At 44.4% G+C, this 18,901-nt stretch overlaps 5 protein-coding genes across 5 annotated transcripts; 2 read left to right on the top strand and 3 right to left on the bottom strand.

Annotated features, from left to right (window-relative positions):
* The first annotated feature begins 11,475 nt into the window (after positions 1 to 11,475).
* Positions 11,476 to 12,815, top strand: LOC128309573 (uncharacterized). The gene is made up of 2 exons (XM_053046000.1): positions 11,476 to 11,657; positions 11,737 to 12,815. The coding sequence occupies exons 1-2, from the start codon at positions 11,482 to 11,484 to the stop codon at positions 12,635 to 12,637; spliced, it is 1,077 nt and encodes a 358-aa protein (XP_052901960.1). The 5' UTR covers positions 11,476 to 11,481; the 3' UTR covers positions 12,638 to 12,815.
* On the bottom strand, positions 12,705 to 14,423 carry LOC128309572 (dynein regulatory complex protein 10-like). The gene is made up of 5 exons (XM_053045999.1): positions 13,911 to 14,423; positions 13,760 to 13,858; positions 13,392 to 13,684; positions 13,018 to 13,326; positions 12,705 to 12,956 (listed from the first exon to the last, which is right to left on the bottom strand). The coding sequence occupies exons 1-5, from the start codon at positions 14,265 to 14,267 to the stop codon at positions 12,773 to 12,775; spliced, it is 1,242 nt and encodes a 413-aa protein (XP_052901959.1). The 5' UTR covers positions 14,268 to 14,423; the 3' UTR covers positions 12,705 to 12,772.
* A 22-nt stretch (positions 14,424 to 14,445) lies between these two features.
* LOC128309574 (uncharacterized) lies at positions 14,446 to 15,494 on the bottom strand. Its single transcript, XM_053046001.1, has one exon. The coding sequence runs from the start codon at positions 15,492 to 15,494 to the stop codon at positions 14,460 to 14,462; it is 1,035 nt and encodes a 344-aa protein (XP_052901961.1). The 3' UTR covers positions 14,446 to 14,459.
* Positions 15,495 to 15,731: 237 nt separating this feature from the next.
* Positions 15,732 to 18,843, top strand: LOC128307349 (dynein regulatory complex subunit 2). The gene is made up of 4 exons (XM_053045141.1): positions 15,732 to 15,872; positions 15,936 to 16,188; positions 16,252 to 16,475; positions 17,815 to 18,843. Exons 1-4 carry the CDS (start codon positions 15,732 to 15,734, stop codon positions 18,841 to 18,843), a joined length of 1,647 nt encoding a protein of 548 aa, XP_052901101.1.
* Positions 16,594 to 17,532, bottom strand: LOC128307358 (general odorant-binding protein 71). The gene has a single exon (XM_053045153.1). The coding sequence runs from the start codon at positions 17,530 to 17,532 to the stop codon at positions 16,594 to 16,596; it is 939 nt and encodes a 312-aa protein (XP_052901113.1).
* Positions 18,844 to 18,901: the final 58 nt, after the last annotated feature.

Below are 18,901 nucleotides of genomic sequence, written 5' to 3'. Positions count from 1 at the left end.
ACACGGTTTCATGCGATTTCGAGGGTTCCAGTCGACCCGGACGGTTCCGGACATTCCGACCCTTCCAGACGATTCCGAATGGTTCCGAATGATTCCAAACGGTTCCAAAGCGGAACTGACGTTTCTTTTTTCCCGGAATCGGAATCGTAGTCACACTAGCCCATCACTAGTCACATCATGTCAAGTCTCAACGAACACAACGTCATCTGTTTGAAACATTTCAATACGGTAATTCTCAAATCTCGCAAATAAAATCCTTACAAATCGTGCATACCGCTTGCTGCTGGCTCGAACAATGAGGGAAGCACGTGAATTAACATAAAGTACAAGCAGTCCCCGAGATACGCGGCTTCTCTTGTACACGGATAAATTAATTGCAGAGATGGAAGTCGACACTTTGAAGTATAAACGAAGTTGCAACGAAGTTATTATATTTGGTCTGCTATAATAACATGCAAGCTCTAAAGATTTATTATAAAAGTTCTAGTTCTAAACATAGCTTACACTAACAAAAACCAGAAACAACAGATAATAACTAATTAATAATATTTCATAAATACCTTGCTAGGAAGGCCCGATCCAATTCATCTTTCAATCCAGTATATCGACCTTCTTCACCGCATGTCCTAAATTTGGTTGCCAAAATGCATCATTTCGTTACCTAAATGATATCATTATACCCCAAAAAGCGAAACACATGTCTAAGCACCAGAAAAATTTTTGGTCAGCCCAGGAAATAGTTAACTATTATTCTTTTATTACCAATCATATACTTCATGCTCATGATGAAGCACAATCCCTATACACACACGCACAAAATGATGATGATGATTCACCTTTCCACAAACGCGCCCGATCAGGTGGTGCTTATTTGCGCTTGGATCCAATAATCCTCTTACGTTTTGTGAATGGGAAGCAAAGGGGAAAAAATAGCCACTGCCATGTCAAAAAATATTTCGTCATCCTTCAAAACTCTTCCCCCATTGGCCGGTGCAACGATGCACATTTGTGTCACCGTCTTCATGCTTTGCATCTAAAAGCTCAACCATCCGCAAAGAGCAACCATTCGACGACAGTAGGAAGGAAAGGATTAAAATACTGGGTCGACGTCGTCGTCGTCGTCGCGGTCGTCACAACGTCAATGCGAGACTTTACAAAGATTATAATAAATAAACCCCCTAAATGTGACACGGACTGGTGGGGGTCTTCTCCTTTTTGGGGTTGCCCCAACTGAGTAACTGAAGGCGCTTAAAGCATCCACCACCGCACCTCATGTTCGTAGCTGATGCCGTTATTAATTAAGCCGTCAGAAGCGTGGCGAACGGAGAGAGAGGGCATTATTATAATACTTTTTTGTTGTTAATATCCCTACGAGCTACAAGCTTTTCGGATGAATTTACAGCCCAAAAGCCCGAAAGCCTGTCATCGGTCTTCGAACTTTCCGTCACTGAGCTCCCGCCGCAATATTTCAAACATTTAAGCAACACACACGGGGTTCACGGCGTTGCAGTAAGAACCGAAAGCACAGCTTCTGCCAACTTTACGTGGAATAAAAATGTTGCTTGTCTAAGCGGATTGCACCGGAAGCTACCGGAGCGAACTGCGTGGTTTTGATGTGCTGCGTCCACAGTAACCGGCAACAGTGCATTGCAAAACATGGTTGCACCCCCCAAAATCCTGCCCAAAGTGGTGAAAAACTACCACCTTCAACAAAGCTGGTAACCAGAAACCCATCACGGGCGGTGTTTGCGAAACAAACTTTACCGGCGTTAGTCGCACCAACTAGCCACGTCAGAACCCATAATTCCTCGCCAAAGTTGTTTGAATCGAACGGTGGTATCGAACGGATGTCATGCCCGCACCAGCTGACGGTTGATCGTAAATTTACGCCAGCTTTTTTTTTCGAGCGCCACCCACCGGGTCCCAACCGGTGAAGGTGTCTTTTTTAAGCATCTTTTCGCACGCACCTGGCCAAAAGTTTGTTCGCACAATAAACTCCTGGTATCGGCGATGGGGTGGGGTTGAGGACTGGTACTCCATCTCTGGGTCACATCCTATCTGGTGGTGCTTTCGATGACACCTAGTGCCGAATGTATTTCTTTGTCGAGTTTATGACCCGTAAGAATTGGACCATAAATTCTGCGTCACCCAATGGCGCTTTACCACGCGAACACACACAGACTGGTTGTCCACGCTGGAAATTGGAGCATCATCCTTGGGTGAACATAATTGAATCAAGTCCGCACGTACGGTTACGAGGTTGCTGTTGGTGGTGGTGGTGGTGGTGGTAACTGCCTCCAAATCGGGCTAATTCTTCATCCGCCAAATCGATGCCGACGCAGGGTAGTCACGGTGAGCAATGAAGTGAGAAATTTATGGTACTTGAGCAGAAATTTCGAAGCGAAGTAGTTGGAATGCATGAATAGAAACATAAATCTAGTGGAAAATGTACTTGCGAAGATATTTGAAACATATTCCGTCGAAGCAAACGATTAACAAATGAATTATGTGTGACGGATTGCATACCTTTGGGCGTACATCTACGTAACGCTACGTAACGGGAGCGGAAGTGTTATCGGTCTTTTTCATGCATTTTTAAAATCTTTTTCTATTTCTTAGTATTTAGTATTTATTTTATAGTTTAGTAAATTTAGTTTTTTAGTTTAGTAAAGTAAAAAAAGAAAATGTGCATACATAAAACTTTTTGTCACCACAAAAAGCTTATTTAACCAGCGATGATCACAAATCGCCCTGCCACGTTCTAGTAACAGCAACAAGATAAAAATAAGACCCCATTGCCCCGACAACCGATCTGTGTAATTTGATGGGAAAAGTTTTAACGGCCCGACGCGAAACCATTACTTCGCGGGAGATGAATTTCTACCCGTAGCTCACCGGAAATGATGAACCACCGGGTGTAGCTCCCAGGCGAAAGAAAAGGCAATATAATGGATCCTCTTTCACACACACCCACACCAAAACAACTCACTTCTTCTCTAGATGATGTGCAATATTTTTTTAACGCCTACAGGGAAATTCGCAAATCCACGTAAATGAACGATCGGGATGGATTTTTTTCCGGATTTCCTAAAGCCATTGGTGTCGTGAATTGTGCGAATTTGCAGTCAACAAAATGTTATCCAGCGAGTAGCGAGTTTAGGAACAGTTCTTTCAACAATTTGAGACAATGGTTTGAATTGTTAAATAAAACTAGAAAGCACCCGCCACGTGGTTGTGCAAGTCGTTGCATACCATGCAGGCTTACAAATACTGCTGTGGTCGTATCACTATTTCAACCGATGCTTTAATGGTTGCTTATTTTTTTTGGTTTACTCATTAATTAGCACATTTAAAATATATCTCTACGGGGCGGCCCGGTGGCGTGATGGTTGCGGAGCCGGTCTTCTCACGAACGGACCGGACCAAAATCCCATCTGGACCAATCCCCCGTAGCAAGGACTGACTATCCTGCTACGTGGTAAAATAATTCGATACGGCCAGGCCGTTCTAACGAATAAAAAAAAATATATCTCTACGATAAATATTCATTCATTCATCCTTTAAAATGCATTATTAACAAAAAATATGATAAACTTATGGATTTCTGATTTTTTTTATTATTATTTATTTTATAAATAAATTTGATAGGTTCTACTCGCGTAGGATTGAATATACCGCTAAAGAAAGTTAATGAAAACCAGAAAGTCAAACCTCTTGAGGTTATTGTGTCATTCAATAAGAAGTAGAATTAAGCTTTCACATGAATTTGGCATAAAATTTCATCACTTGGCCAAAATCTTTTCCTTTATCTCAAATTTTAATAATTCCGCTATTAAATATTTCCACACTCCATCACAATTTGGGCTCCTTTGCTCCTGTAGACGACCTAAAAGGATTTTACGAGCTGGGTAGTCTGGTGTCAACCTCATGACGGCGAACCGGACCTTATCGAGTCTAATCCACTGTACGACAGTAAATTCGCCGTACAGACCATAGAACTCATCATTGTAGCAGTTTCTCCATTGTTCTTACACACATACGGGGGCCATTAGCTATATTAGCTACGGTCAATTCCATTTGTGGCTTCAAAACAGCTAATTTAACGCTAACACAACTTGTGCGCCTATATTTATGCAACCGAAATGACTGTCTGGACACGGTGATCGCTTTCCAAAGATTTTTATCTAATGAATTGTTTCAATGATATAAAAACTATATACATTTCTCATTACTCTCTTATTTACTATCCGATTTACGATTTATCAAGAATATGTTTCATTTAGTCTCACTAACAAATTTTTCAAAATAAAGCTATATGCATTGCATACTTTATGGCGTTTTACTCTTTACAGGGTTACTTCAAGCCGTTTGAAAAGAACCCCTTTTACAGCCTGTTACCGAATGTTAAACAATGTTGACTCAAGCATTTCGTGCAGCCTGCCATTTATTAGACAAAAGATGCTCCAGTGGACATATTCTCGTAACGATAAACCATTAACCTCGTTTCTGTTCCCACCATTAAAATCTTTCTGTTTCAGAGACGGGGGTTCCACGGATTTGACCACAGCAGATAACAAGAAAATCCGTTTCTTATCAACGCATCTGCCTGCGAGCAGTAGCAAAGAGGGCCTCGCGACCAACTAGATGGCATTGATCCTTCACCATTGAGGGGGAGAACGCAGGAAAAAAAGACAGACAAAGCCATGTGGCAAACAACTCGTTAGCTCCTGCTCGAAGGAAAGCCATTACGAGACTGGTCGTAACAACGCGCCTGTCGTGTAAGCTGCTGCTACTTGCTATTTGCTACAAAGCAGCAAAAATCAGCTAAAATTTTTATGATGTCCACCAGTCAAATTCATCCTCCGGTGAAAAAAAGGGTTTCCTCCGTACGCTCAGCCAAACAAGCAGGACGGAACATGGACTCTGCTCCGGTTGGCAGTTGGCACACTTCCAGCATGTCTTGAGTTGGCAACCAAAGGACAGCGCGTTTTATGGGCCCGAAAACACTTCGACATTCGCGACCGTTACGCGAATCGAACGACCGGGCTGATGACTGCCGGTATAACGATAATAATAATAACAGCTAATGGGCCACCATTCATAACCGGCAAATGTTGTTTCATTTTCTACACCAGCGCGGTTACGCCGCGCGGCTGCATGATGATGGTTTTACGACGGTGTCATTTCGGCGCGACGAAACATACTTACGGTGTACCATCGGGCCGTCATCTTCGCGGCCGTATCTTGCACCGTGTCCATCTTCAATCAGCCTCAATAGCGGGTGACTTTTTGACAGCTCTAGCAAACCCTGCAACCGGTGTGGAGGCGATGGGAGAGGGATTGCAATTATCATCAACCAGTCGAAAGCGAAACCAGTGTCCGTTTGTTGGTCCAGTGTTCGGTGTACACGACACGAGCATAAAATCATAATCCGTTTATTTGTATTAAGTTAATCATGAGCCCGTCCGTTGATGGTGCCCGACCATGTTTTATGATGATTTTTCTCACTTTTCCACGGGAGGGAGGGGGCCCTTGCTCGAAGCTGTCTTTTGCTGGGTCGATTCGCTAATAAACGCTTTTAATGGCAATGTTTTGCTGTGTAACGAGCTGCGTGGCCGCGATGTAAGCGAGCGGACAAGAAGCAATTAACCCGACGGCAAGCTCGAAAAGCTATCGCATGCTGTATGTATTATTATTGCAAGGGCCAGAACATTTTTAACGAGACAGATTTCATTTTCGGTTGTGGAAGTTATTGCCAATTTGGAAGGGACATTTTCTTGTTAAGAAGACTTTTTTTTATTCTACAATTATTATTTGAAATTAGTTGAAGAAAATTGCTTTAAATAATCTTTTTTTTTCACTGCCGTTTGCCTACCTTTAGGCGCAACAAGTAAAACGTAAAACCTTTCCTTACAAATCAAACCAAAAATGTATTTTTTTATTGAAACTTCCCTAATTTTGTTGCTCCTAAATGAAGTGTTACAACACGCAGGAATCTTTCCCAACTAGAATTAAGTTTGAAATCTGTCTAGACAGCGCGAACGTCCATTAGGCACCGACTAATGTATCATTTCGTAACGGAACGGATGTGGTATTTAGGAACCCTCTTGACGAAGCAACAACAACCAAAAAAAACCCTTTGCATAAACCTACCAACCAAAAAGAAAGCATAAAACATCCGTTAGCAAAAAAAGTGCCCTTGAAACGAAGATCATTAGCATGTGCGCGTTGAAGGAGGTAGCAGACGTCGTACGCAACATGCATAGCGAAATTCCTTCACCAAACAGAACCAATCGAACCGATTCGGGAGAGAGGAGTTTACGTGTCAAAAATTGGTTCCAAACGTTTATTTCCCTTCGTTTGCGTGTTTGTATTCAACCTTTTTCTTACCTTTATGTCTCAGGAATGCTAATCTTCCTTTATTCCATTTCTGCTCTTAGCATCGTGTCCAGTTTATCAAAGAGAAAGAAAACAAAATTATTAAAACGCTCCGGATAAAAATGAAATCAAAGCAATCACACACAAACAGCGCATCATATCATTTAATAAAGACCATGCAGCATTCTTCTGTTGACTGTTTAGTGAGATGATTTGAAACGATTTGTGATTTCGTTTTCGTGTTGTTTTCATACAAAACAATGTTGAAAAAAACCCTCCAGACGGGAAACGCTTTACTCCTTCCAATGTGACTCACTCGCAGAAATTAAATGGCCCGCTTGAAATTATATGTAATTACACAATCACAATCGTAGATTATTATGGTGGGCGCAAAAGAAGAAGGACCCAAATGGAATGGATGTGAGAAACAATGGATAAAAAACAGCCACATTCTTCTCCATCTCCGTCTTTAGCTAATTAGTGTGCTGAAATGTTTTCAATTTTGCTGTTTTTTGTTTACATTTTCGTGCCATCTTCAACAAGACTCACCATAATCGATATTTTGTTTGGATGAGATTTGATTGTACAAGGCTTTTGACGCGAGTCGACCGTTTGAAACATTATTCAATTATGAATTTAAATCGATGAAAGAGAGTGTCCAAGACGGAATTTTTAAAGGGGGGCCTATAATTTTGCTACTGCATTATCGGTGTTAGGGAGGTGTACTTGAAACATGATTTAGCAACACCAGCAAAGTCTCGGAATGAAAGCTCCATTGTGTACACCTCAGAGTTCTGTTGCGTAGCCCTGTAAACGGGCCGTTAAGCCAGTCTACATATAAACGTTTGTATGCGTTAAGGAAAACCATAGCGCCACTACTTGGATCACATTTTCTACGATTTACGTACATTTACGATTCCTGATTATTCCAACGCCTTCTATGATTTTTTCGCCCAAGGTACAGTTTTCAATCGGTATACTTATTCGGTAACAATCAGCGAAATTTCTAAGAAACCTGTTACGCTCATGTTGATGTTTTCGGCGATAAGCAACACAATTGTTTTTAGATTTCCGGTACCAGGAAAGTATGTTTTTAAAGAGGTGACACCTGCAGTGTGGAATTAATTTGTCCATCACTATTGCATTGCATACTATCAAACCCGTGAAAGCGCTCACTAGTTTAAGGAAAATTGATGAAACGGAAAGCTTCCTTCATCTCGCTCAAGCTCTCCATCGACTGACAATTCCATACAAACCGGCTGTTTTCCGATTGCCGATACCAGGAGAGCATCCACGGAAGAGGTAGCACCTTGTACAGCAAATTTGTTCGAAAACCGCCTAAAGGTATGCAATGTTTAAACACTAAATTTCCCGTTGGTCGAGAAAAATTTCTTCGAAAACTACCAATTTTCGAATGTATAGTACCAGGAGAGCATCCACGAAAGAGGTAGCACCTAGTACAGCAATTTGGAGCGAAAACCACCGCAAAATCGCTTCGAAAACTACCAGTTTACGACTGTATAGTACCAGGAGAGCATCCACGGAAGAGGTGCAAAAACCGCCGAAAGGTATGCAATGTTTAAACACTAACTTTTCATACAAACCAGCTATTTTCAGATTGCCGATACCAGGAGAGCATGTTTTTTCAAGAGGTAACACCTGGTACCAGCCGAGTACCAGGAGATTGCAATCCCAAGTTGTTGCATGCCAGATGTTGCGCAACATATGTTGCACGACATATGTTGCATGTCAGATGCTGTGCAACACATGTTGCGCAACATGTGTTGTGCAACATGTGTCGTGCAACATCCTGATACTCGGCTGGTACCAGGTGTTACCTCTTGAAAAACATGCTCTCCTGGTATCGGAAATCTGAAAACAGCTGGTTTGTATGGAAAGCTAATGTTTAAACATTGCATACCTTTCGGCGGTATTCGAGCAAAATTGCTGTACTAGGTGCTTCCTCTTCCGTGCATGCTCTCCTGCTATTATACATTCGGAAATCCTGGTGCAATTTCGTTTATATTTTAAAATCACAAAGTCGATATACTTCTCTGCATTTAAGTTATCACATAGAAACAGTTGTTTTATATAACCAAGGAAGATATTTTTGATCAATATTTTTCCTCCTTAATTAAATTTTTTGCTATAAATTAACTCTGCTGTTAAATTTCTAAAAATCGCACATTCGGCACAAATTGTTTGGGGCCCCCAACACGGCAAGACCCTTGGCGACTGCCTACTCCGCCTACCGTTTGATCCGCCGCTGACTAGCGATAAGGTTAAATCACATTTTTCCGGAATCGAATTAGTACTCCAGATTTGACTCAACGCCGGATTCAACTTTGGATTAGACAAACCTTCTAATTTATCTCCAGATTTGATTCCAATCCTAATTTTCCTCCAGATTTTACTCTATATTACGCGTATAACTCCGATATAGCTCCTATTGTAAGTCCGGATTGAGTGAATGATTTAACTTCTAATTCGATACTGAAATTATCCGCAGCACCATGTTTGAACACTAGATTGTTTTCAAAATTGAATCCGATCAGCGTCGGAGTCGAATGAAATGCATTAATCTCCTCTAAGTTTCCCATCATTACTGAGCACCATAAAACAGTGGTAAAGAATCACATTCACGTTGCAAATATGTATTGCCACGTTCCATCAGTCTTCCAACGCATTATCGAACGTTATTCTCATCTGGCCAATGAAGCACACAAAAAGCGTACCGCTTTGCACGCTCTTCTCATCCGTCACTAGGAATAATCCGGCCTAAAGTCGCGTAATTTTGTACGCTCCAACGGAAAGAATGGTATTCCGGCGCATTTCACGCGTACGATTCCGGACGAAATTAAATTGGTTGGCTTCGAGGTGGTGCGATTCGTACGTTCGTCACCGGTTGCATCGATGCAAACCAACGTACTGCAACGTGCACGTGACGTGTCGGTGCAGATAAATCACGCACCCAGCACTCGGGTGTAAGGTTCCGATTGTTGGAAGCAGGCTTTACCGGATGAAATTTGTAACCAACGCAGCGTGTGGAGTGTTGCAGGTATCCTACAGTCGTCTTATGTAAGCCAAAACACTGTGGGTTTGGATATCTAATTTTGATAAAATTTTAAAGTACAATTATTATTTTATGTTAAAAATTATTTAAAAAAAACTCTCAAAATTTTTGAACGTTCAATTAAGAACCTAATGGTTTTTGGTCGTTATCAATTAATTTTCTGACACGTTTTATGATTTTCCCCCGCCAGTGTGCTTCGGAAGGATTAAGATACGACACGAACTGGGTGCGACCGAAACCCGTTACGGGGTTTCCACCGCCACGTGTTATGATCTCGTGTTGTGTTACAATCGCACTTCAGTGTAATCATACGCATCGGCGATAATGAACATCGAGCTCTGGCAATCAGCCTTATACAACGCGTTCAGAATGTTAACACACGGGAATGGGATGAATTTTATCCACCAACGACATCCATGTAACCATTTCACTCCGGTTACCGTGTAATGCACTTTGCATAACCGTTAGGCGTTTTTCCTGGGTATGCAATTCGTACGACAAAATTGCCATTTTAAATAAAGAACTTTAAAAACGTCACGTGGAGATAACTTTATTACATCCTGACCTGTCGTTGGTCTGGCGGTTGACCACTGCAGATGATTTCTTGCAAATATTTACCAACCAACCTGGAATGCGAACAATTTGGTCAACAAAAGACGCTTTGACTTTTACTTCGTTTCCGCAAACATTCTGCTTTTGTTTTAGTTTGGAGCTTTGTTCAATTTTTGAAACATATTCTTTTCTTCTTTCCAGCTACTACCGTCACCTTCACACTGTTCCGGTACCTTGCTACCCGTAGAGTGTTTGGGGTAAAATGAACTTTTGCAGCTTATCGTGCCTACCGTAAGTTAACGATCTCGCCTACAAACTCGAAACCACGATGAACCCAATGCAAATTTTAGGGTCCTTCAGCTTCCAACTCATTCCTGTCATCTTTGATGTCTTAAAATAGAGCTTCGAACCAAAAAAAAACACAGCAACCTACCACGAATTCTGGGGACAAAAGTCAACCCAAACTATTTATACCCTTTTCGCATCGCAAAAGTGTCCAAGCTACTGTGAGTCACCTAACATAAAAGGGGATTCATTGAGTCCTTTCGGTTTCGGCCGATCCATGGAACATAACAAGCAACGGAATACTTTGAAAGTCCACGAGTGTGGCCAAACTGAACCCAAAGCACAGGGCGAAGCTCTAAAATATACTTATCGCCTACGCATCTCATCGCAGCGTGGTGAGATCTAACTGGAGGAAGGAAAAGGATTCCCTTATGGGCGAAAATTTCCACCTTAATTCGATGACGTAAAGCCCCGAACTTGCGGCGAAATGAACTAGTTAGAAATTCTACGGTCAATGTCGAACACATCAAAATGGAGCTCGCATTTTATACCAAATTCAGCAAGTTTGAGGATAATGTTGAGGTGGAGAAAAACGTAATAAATTTTGAAAGTAATTATTTTTCAGATTTAATTCTCATCGTTAATTTAATGTCTTAAGTCATTATTGACGCCAATTATTATTCTACCAGTTTTCAATTGAAATGATTGAAGAACTGATGTTATTGCATGCTCAAATAGAATTGTAAACCTACTAACTAACGCTAATTAGTAAGTTATAAGTTCTATACACTATTCAAAATGATTGAAATCATTTGTGGCCAAATTGTGTTTGATATTCTGTCATAGTGCTCGTTGCAACGCCATCTATCGGCACTCCCATGACTCAAACCCAAAGAAGCGTTACAGACAGTACAAATATAACGCCGTTATTCCATGTTTTGGATTTACACTCCAATCAAGCAAAAAGCTAGGTAATATTTCCAATTTATCTTTTATAAACCATTACTCTTAAATTCATCCCCAAAATATTTCCCGGCACAACCGTGACGGTTTGACAGTTGCAAGCCTGATTGTTTACATGGTTTGACATTTCCCGTGCTGTCGTAACCCAAAACAAACAGATTTTCTTGTGATGGTTTTAAAGCTGTAGATTTGTTCTGTGTCCCGGCCGGGAGATTTCCGCATTTCTAGCTATGTTGGGACATCTGGTTCGCCGACATATCTACTGCCGGTGCGTGTACATCGTCCCGACGCGCACCATCAACGTGGACAGTTCGACCAAGCTCGGGTTTCCTTGCGCGTACAACGACGAGGAAACGAAGAAAATTCTCAACACAATCAATGGACAGGAAGTGGAGGAACTGTACAAGTAATTTCTAACCGAATAAGGCGCACATCTCTTTAGTTCCCTGTGTCATACTGTGTCGCTTCTTGTTTGCTTCCCGTAGATACAATATCTCCAAGTACCGGTTGAAGAAAATTGAAGGATGGCGTAAAAAGTTCGGTTCCTTCCTTTCGCTGGAGCAGGTGCTCGAGCTGGACGGGTTCGGTGTGACGGTGCTGCGCAAATTCTACGACTCGATCGTGTACGGTCCAAAGGAAGATGTGGCAGTCGCACCGAAAGCAATTAATCGGGACGTTAAATTCACCACCCCGTTGCTTAGCGCCCAGATGATACCGAAAATCAACAGCTGCGTTTCGTTGCACATCGGGTTAGATTACGTAACCTGGGCGCACTTCAAGCTGGCAAAAGAACAACCAACCGCACTGGCAGGTTGGAACAGTTACAACATCAGCGACCGTAAGCTGCACATCAACGAGCTGATCCGGAACGTGTCGCAAATGAATCGTCTCATCCCGGCAGCGGATGTGTACGTGGTGGAAAACCCTCCCGTTGCACAAGCCTCGGCCATGGGGTCGGCCGTACAGACCAACATTAATGTGCAGCGTTCGCAGCTGATCGGTATGCTGATGCTAATGCTAGCCAACAGATCTTCGCCGTTTGCGGACGGTGGTTCGAACCATCCGACGGATGGTTCCATCGGTAGCAATGTGTTCTTCCTGAAGCAATACCTGTCCGCACGGTTGTTTGGTATCTTTGTCGGCAACGAACGGGTCTCGTCGGAGGAAGTCATCCGCTCGATCATGGAACGACAGCTCGCACCGAACGAGGAAGCACTCGAATCGAAGCAATCCCGTCTAATCATACCGTCAGGGTTGAAAATCATTTACGAGGAAAACGATAGTACCGAGCGCGAATTTCTTGGACAGTCCCTACTGCTTGGGTTAACGTTTTTGCGGCTTTGCATATTCAAATGCGAGGATAGTTTGAAAATGTTTCGCCGATAAACGAACGCCAGCAAACGAGCCCTGTGATTGTAAGTTCCTCTTCGAGGAGAAGTAGTAGAGCATTAAAGGCAATTGTAAATGTATTTTGAAAAATGTATAAATTGTTCTGCTCGCATGAACGGTTTCGGATATGGATTACTTTCGCTTCCCCTTTCCTTTGCGACCGCGACCTTTACCGCGCATCTTGCGCTTTCGCTCCGCAACCGAACGCCAGCAGCGTTGAAGTACCTTCGCCGCCCGGTTCATCATAAACGCTTCGATCCGTTCCTCTTGCTCACGAATCTCAATCTGTCGCTTTTCTTCCATCGCATCAAAGTACCTACGGGAGGAAACGGAGAGAGGTTACGTCGCAGTGCCTGCAATATCCCACTGGAACATACTTTTTCTCCTGTGGATCGAAAATGTTACACTTCCACCGGTTATACTCCTGCTGCCGGGTGGTCAACTTCGTCACCAGCTCCTTCAGCTCGTGTGTCCGCTCACCCGCATCCTTATCGTACTTGTGGAGCCACAGCTGCAACTGATTGGTAAGCTTCAGCTTCTTCAGACGATTCGTTTTCTCCACCGTCAAGTCTTCCTGCAGTTGCTGCTGGTAGCATTTTAGCGTACCTGCCGCTTCCTCGAGCAAATTCTCATACCGCTGATCACTTCTCTCGAAGTAGTGGAACATTTGCCGATCGGAATCATCCCTGGAATGCAAACGATAGCCTGTACAAATCTTCAAACTCCGACCCATGAAAACAAAACGTTTTACATAAATTTTATAATATTATCACGAGAATTCTCTCCCAGTTCTTCCAACTCCTTGCGGTACCGCTCGATAACGGCGTACTTCTCCTGCACGGATTCCTCCAGCTTTTCCTTCTTCATCACAAGGATGTCCTCGATCTTTCGAATTTCCTTCTTGTTACGCTCGTTGCGCGTCCACAGTCGGTGCAGAATCTTCTCCTTGGCAAGATCTTTCTGTGCCGTCAGCTTCATTTTGTTGATCGTAAACTTGCGGAATTCGCGAATGTTTGAAAGAAAGCGTCGATAAACACCCGGAAGCTGTGAAACAATGGTGGAATTGTGGTGATTACGATAGGTGTCCATCTTTGACGGAGTATTTTTACTCCCAATTACCTGCTTCACGTGTCCAACCGTTGCTGCGTGAAGTTCTTTTTTCGCGAGAAGTGACGCCAGTTCAATAAGTTGTCCTGCAGGCACGGTTAACTGCTCAACCTGCAAGAAAGCTAGCTTATTACAAATTCACAAGCAAGTTGCTTATCCTTACGTCAATATCATCCTTGGACATCGTCGCCGACGCATTGGCGGCGATATACTGACTTAGAAACTTTATCACATTCTTATCATCCTCCTCAAAACAAGCATCCAACAGGGCCCCGTTTTGACAGATTATCGGCAGGCAGAACAATACCTCCAGCGTTTGGGTCATTTCCCCCAGTATCATTCCTACCCGGTTGATCTGAATGTTGAATTCCACCTTCTGCAAGCTTTCCGGATCGTACGAATCGTACTCCTCTTCGCCGTGCGCCATAATTTCTGACGTTATCTTCTCCACCATTGCCTTGACGGCGGCCACATCTTCCTCGGAATCACCGGCACAGACCGCCTCGAAGCTATCTCCCATATTTAATGAAGATATTTAGCAGAATCGTTCTCACGCTTAACAACGCAATCTTAGACTAACAGCACAGTAAATATATTCCATAGCAGCCATAGACACCATAGCAACGGTGCATGCGTGTTTGACATAGACACATCTAAAAGATTAATGGTAGAATTTTGACACGGACTCGCCAGGAACTCTCCTCCTCCATATTCACTTCTTTCCTTTTTTCCCTTTTTTACCCTTCTTTTTCATTAGCTTCACTTCCAGCGTTCGTTTCCAAGCACGCTGCAGGACTCGCACCGCATGCAGCTTGCGCATTTCCTCAATTTTCTCTTCCAGCGCGATCGCCTCAAATACACCGATCTGTTCCTGCAGTTGATGTAATCGGTCTTCCTGGGGTCGGAACACCGTATCCCGCCACTCTTCAAGGCCAGCCATTCGATCTTCCAGCTCCAGCAAAGCCCCCATTGGTTCCCCAATGAACTTGTCGTACTTCTTTATCCAAAGCTGCAGTTGGACCTCCATCTTAGCGATACGTTTCCGCTTCAGCTCGTGTTTATCGAGCAGGGACAGATAGTCCGGTGTGGTCTCAAAGTTGGGCTGGGCGGCTAGTTGGTCCTGCAGTCGCTGAACAATTCCATCGCCTTCCAGTTTCATCTCCACCAGAACATGTTGCGAAGCGCTCAACTGTTCGTCCTTTTCCCTTTCGCTGCGTTGTTGAAGTCGCTGGCGCTGTGCTTTGCGCTCGAGGATCTTCCGCTCGTGTTCTTCAATCTTACGGGTTAGTGACTCTATTTTGCTTTCCTGTAGTGCTATTACCCGTGCCCAACGGAATGTTTCATGCTCGGCACGGTTCTTTATAATTATTGGAGGACTCGGAGGACGCAATAAAGAATTTTCGCTAAGGATTCGAACTTGCCTTATCGTCTCTCGAATAAAGTGAGTTATTGGATCGGTTGTTGAACATTCCTTCACTACTTTCGCCTTTTTGTCTAGCTCTCTTAGCAACTGTTGGAATTTTGAGTAATTGTTGGGTACTATCGCAACCTGTTGTAACTCCTTCCAGACGAGCTCTCCGTCCTTTGCTTGCTTCTTGAGATATGTTTCCACCCGCTCCAGTGCTTCCAAATCGTTCAAAAGTTCCTCAAAAGCTTCCTCGACACGTGCTTTCTGCAGGGTAAAATCTACATCTTCCTGTAGCGCCGATTTGGAAGTTAGATTGAGGATGGAATCAAAACTCGCCATATTAGCACGGGACACCCAACAACGCCAACTGCAGCTGCCGTACTACGCGTGCTTGAAATGAGGTTGCTACGGAAACGAATTAATATCGTGCCCCGTGTTGTCATCGAATAAACAGTGTGCCTACTTCGTTGGTTCGCTACAGCAGCACAAAGTCACCGATACAGGACTGTTTTAAAAACTAAAAGTATCCGAATCTCTTTTAAATAAAGTCCGCAACATTGCAAAAACGACTTCAAAATGGGAAAGAAAAAAGGAGGAAATAAAAACAAGCTTGCCAAAATGTCCGACGAAGAGCGGGCCCGATATTTGCAGCATCGTGCCGACATGGAGGAAGAAGCAAGACGCCGCAAACAGCAACTGATAGCAACGTTTATGAAAGTAAGAACAGCATTGCGTTCCCCAAAATTTCCCTCTCAAAGCACCTTTTTTTTTTCTTCGTAGAACAAGCTAAAACGGGAGGATGCCTTCGCGCGTCTTAATCTGGCCAAAATCAACCAAGAATGGCGCTCCATTTTGCGTAACATCAAGTGCAAAGAGCTGAAGGAGGAGGTCGAAGCGGTGGAGAAAACTTGCACCGAGTGTATCGAGAACAAGAATGCCGTCATCAAGCGTTTGTTGTGTGATTTGGACGAGTCGGAAGATTTGTACTCCACCATGCTGCATGCGCATATGGAACGTGTGGAGAAGATCATACGTAAGTAACGTAAGGTGGGAGAGCTAACTGGAGATCGACTTGCCCTACATCTTCTCGTTCCAGGTATTCATAACGATCGTGTCAACTTTCTCATGGAGCTGTACGAGCTGGATAAGAAGGAAATTATCGAAAACTACGAGCGAGAGATGGAGCTGTACAAATCGAAGAAGTTTGAGCTGCAGAAGGATCTGGAGTGTGTATTTTACGGTCTTGCCGAGAAGGCACGCACCGATCGGATCCGTAACGAGGAGGAACACATGCTCAAGAAGGACGAGCTGAAGAACTCGGTAGGTTTCCATGCTTTTTTCCCTTCACCACAACTCAATATCTCTTGTTTACTACATTCCAACGGAGTAACTACATGTGAGTGCATCTGGTGCTACTAAACCGCGTATAGAAACTAGGTTAAAACATGGCGGACGTCACACTATCCCAATCGTCACAGTTCGACTCGAACCGATCGCTCAGACACGTCACAAAGCGCATCGAGTAGTCACACTTGTCCTTCAGCCGATTGTCCAGCGCCAGCATGTGGAAGCACTCCTGTATCGAGTCGATGTAAAACTCACGCAACTCGTGCTCACGAATGTCCTTCGTGATGACGTGCAGCACCTTGTGCTTCTCGGGAAAACCTTCCGCGTTGGTGGCTTTCAGCTCTTCGAAGAAACACTGCATCAGGCAGGCCCGATCGCGCTCGATCGTTGAAGAGTTCCCACCGCGTGATCCATTGCCACTGACCGACTCGCCGTACTGTGGAGGTGGGCGCCCGTAACTCATATACTCACCACCAGTGCTGGTGGAAGTGCCTTGAACTCCGTAGTACTGCCGTTTGCGCCGTTGGTAACTTCTTCCGTAGTCGAGCATCATCTGGCGCTCTTCGTCATTTCGCTCCCTTCCGTGATCGCCCATTCTCGAACGTCCGTGACGATCATCTCCGTTACGTTGGTCTCTTCGATCCATCTGCTGTCGTCTACCGCGTTCCTCCGGACGATTCATTCCTCCATTACCTCGATCGTTCCCATCGTAACGACGGTCATAGTAAGACTGGCCGGTCGTTCCTTGTCTGCTGCCATCACCGTGACCCGTTTCCTCATCCGATTCGTCTGATGCCGATGAATCATAGTTCGGGTACTCGTCACTAGTCCGATTGTCCGAACTGCTGTTCGTTACCTTGTTCAGGCACGTCCGTACGATTCGCTTAACATCCTCCGTACTTGGACCTTCACCTGTGCTGCATCGCAGTCCCTCGACTGGCTGGGATGTTCCCAATAGGAACACAAGCACGATCACAGCACAAACGCCAACAGTGACCGCTCTACCAACACACCAACCTCGATGATCCATCGCATAGCTTAGCTTACGGTGTTAGTCCAACATGTCGCTTCTACGGAGATACTAAACCCGCGTGGTGACTCTATTCCCCAACTACCTACTCGCTTTGGATCTTTCGACGAGGGTTGTGGTTTTATACTCTTCAAAGCAAGCCAGCTTTGATGGACTAATCGGTCAATTATTCTGTCAAAACGAACGATGACAATGGATCACCCTCTGCGTGGACATACTAATTGGACTACCTGTCATTGCTCCAGATCATACATTCACTACCGTTCTCCAACTCTATTGCAGATGATACTGAAGCTGGAAATGATCACCAAGGAGCGTGAGCGTGAAATGGAACGTCTGTGGAAGGAGTTCCAGCGGGTGCTGAATCTCTATCTACGCAACACGGAAGAGTACCGGAATGAGTACAACACGCTGCGTGATCAGGACTCTAGCGACACGAAAAACATCCAGGATCACTACGCCGAAGTTGCCCGCCTTAGTGATCAAATAGCTGATCTGCGCTTAAAGTTGGCCACCCTGAAGGAGGAGCACGAGTTCAACATGAAGCAGATGCAGAAAAGCAAGGCAGAGTTGCAGCACCGGGTGCAAAACCTTAAGCAGGAGATGGAACTCGGTACGCGACTGGACCAGGAACAGCTGAAAACGCTCGCTGTGTACAGTAACGACGCGATCAAACATCTGCAAGGGATGCTGAAGAAGGTGAAATCTATCTATCAGATAGCGAGCTTCTGCAAAAAGTACGAAACCGAGTCAGAAGATCTGCTACCATTCGTACAACGTCCGAAGGAGTCCCAGGGAGGACCGTCGGAGCTACCGGGTTCGGATCGAGCACTCGCCTTACCGTCCACCACCGACCCAACAATGGATTCCTTCAAGCGCGAGGTGTTTGACACGGCCGAACTGTTTGAAAGTTTCTGGATGCGGTTCAACAAGGCGCGCATTGATGTTGCGTGTCTGCGCGAGGAAAAGCAACAGCTGATAGACCAGAACGAACAGCTTAAAGCACATCTGAAGGACTACCTCATCACGGTGAACATGAACAGTGGTGGACCGGTCGAATCGCATGTAGATCTGCTCACCAAACGGCCGACCTCGATGAAGATCGAGAAGCTGGTACGCATCGACGAGCAGGTGCTGGTGCAGGAAGGGACGCGAAAAACGGTACGGTTCCGAGCCGGTGGACAACGACCTGAACAGCGGCCCGTCACCTGCATCGAAGGGAATCTCAGCAATGCGATCCGGAACGTGCGACTGCTGGGGGTTCGGGCGAAATCTTCCGATATCTACTCCATGGTGCGTAATACGGCATAATCAAACAGTATGGCGTATGCAATTCCGGAGTAGGTTCACGTATCTGAAACAACTCCAC

The sequence above is a fragment of the Anopheles moucheti genome, chromosome 2, assembly GCF_943734755.1.
Source record: "Anopheles moucheti chromosome 2, idAnoMoucSN_F20_07, whole genome shotgun sequence".
Lineage (NCBI taxonomy): Eukaryota > Metazoa > Arthropoda > Insecta > Diptera > Culicidae > Anopheles > Anopheles moucheti.
The sequence above is the reverse complement of the archived record's forward strand: the minus strand, read 5'-3'. Positions and strand labels throughout refer to the sequence as shown.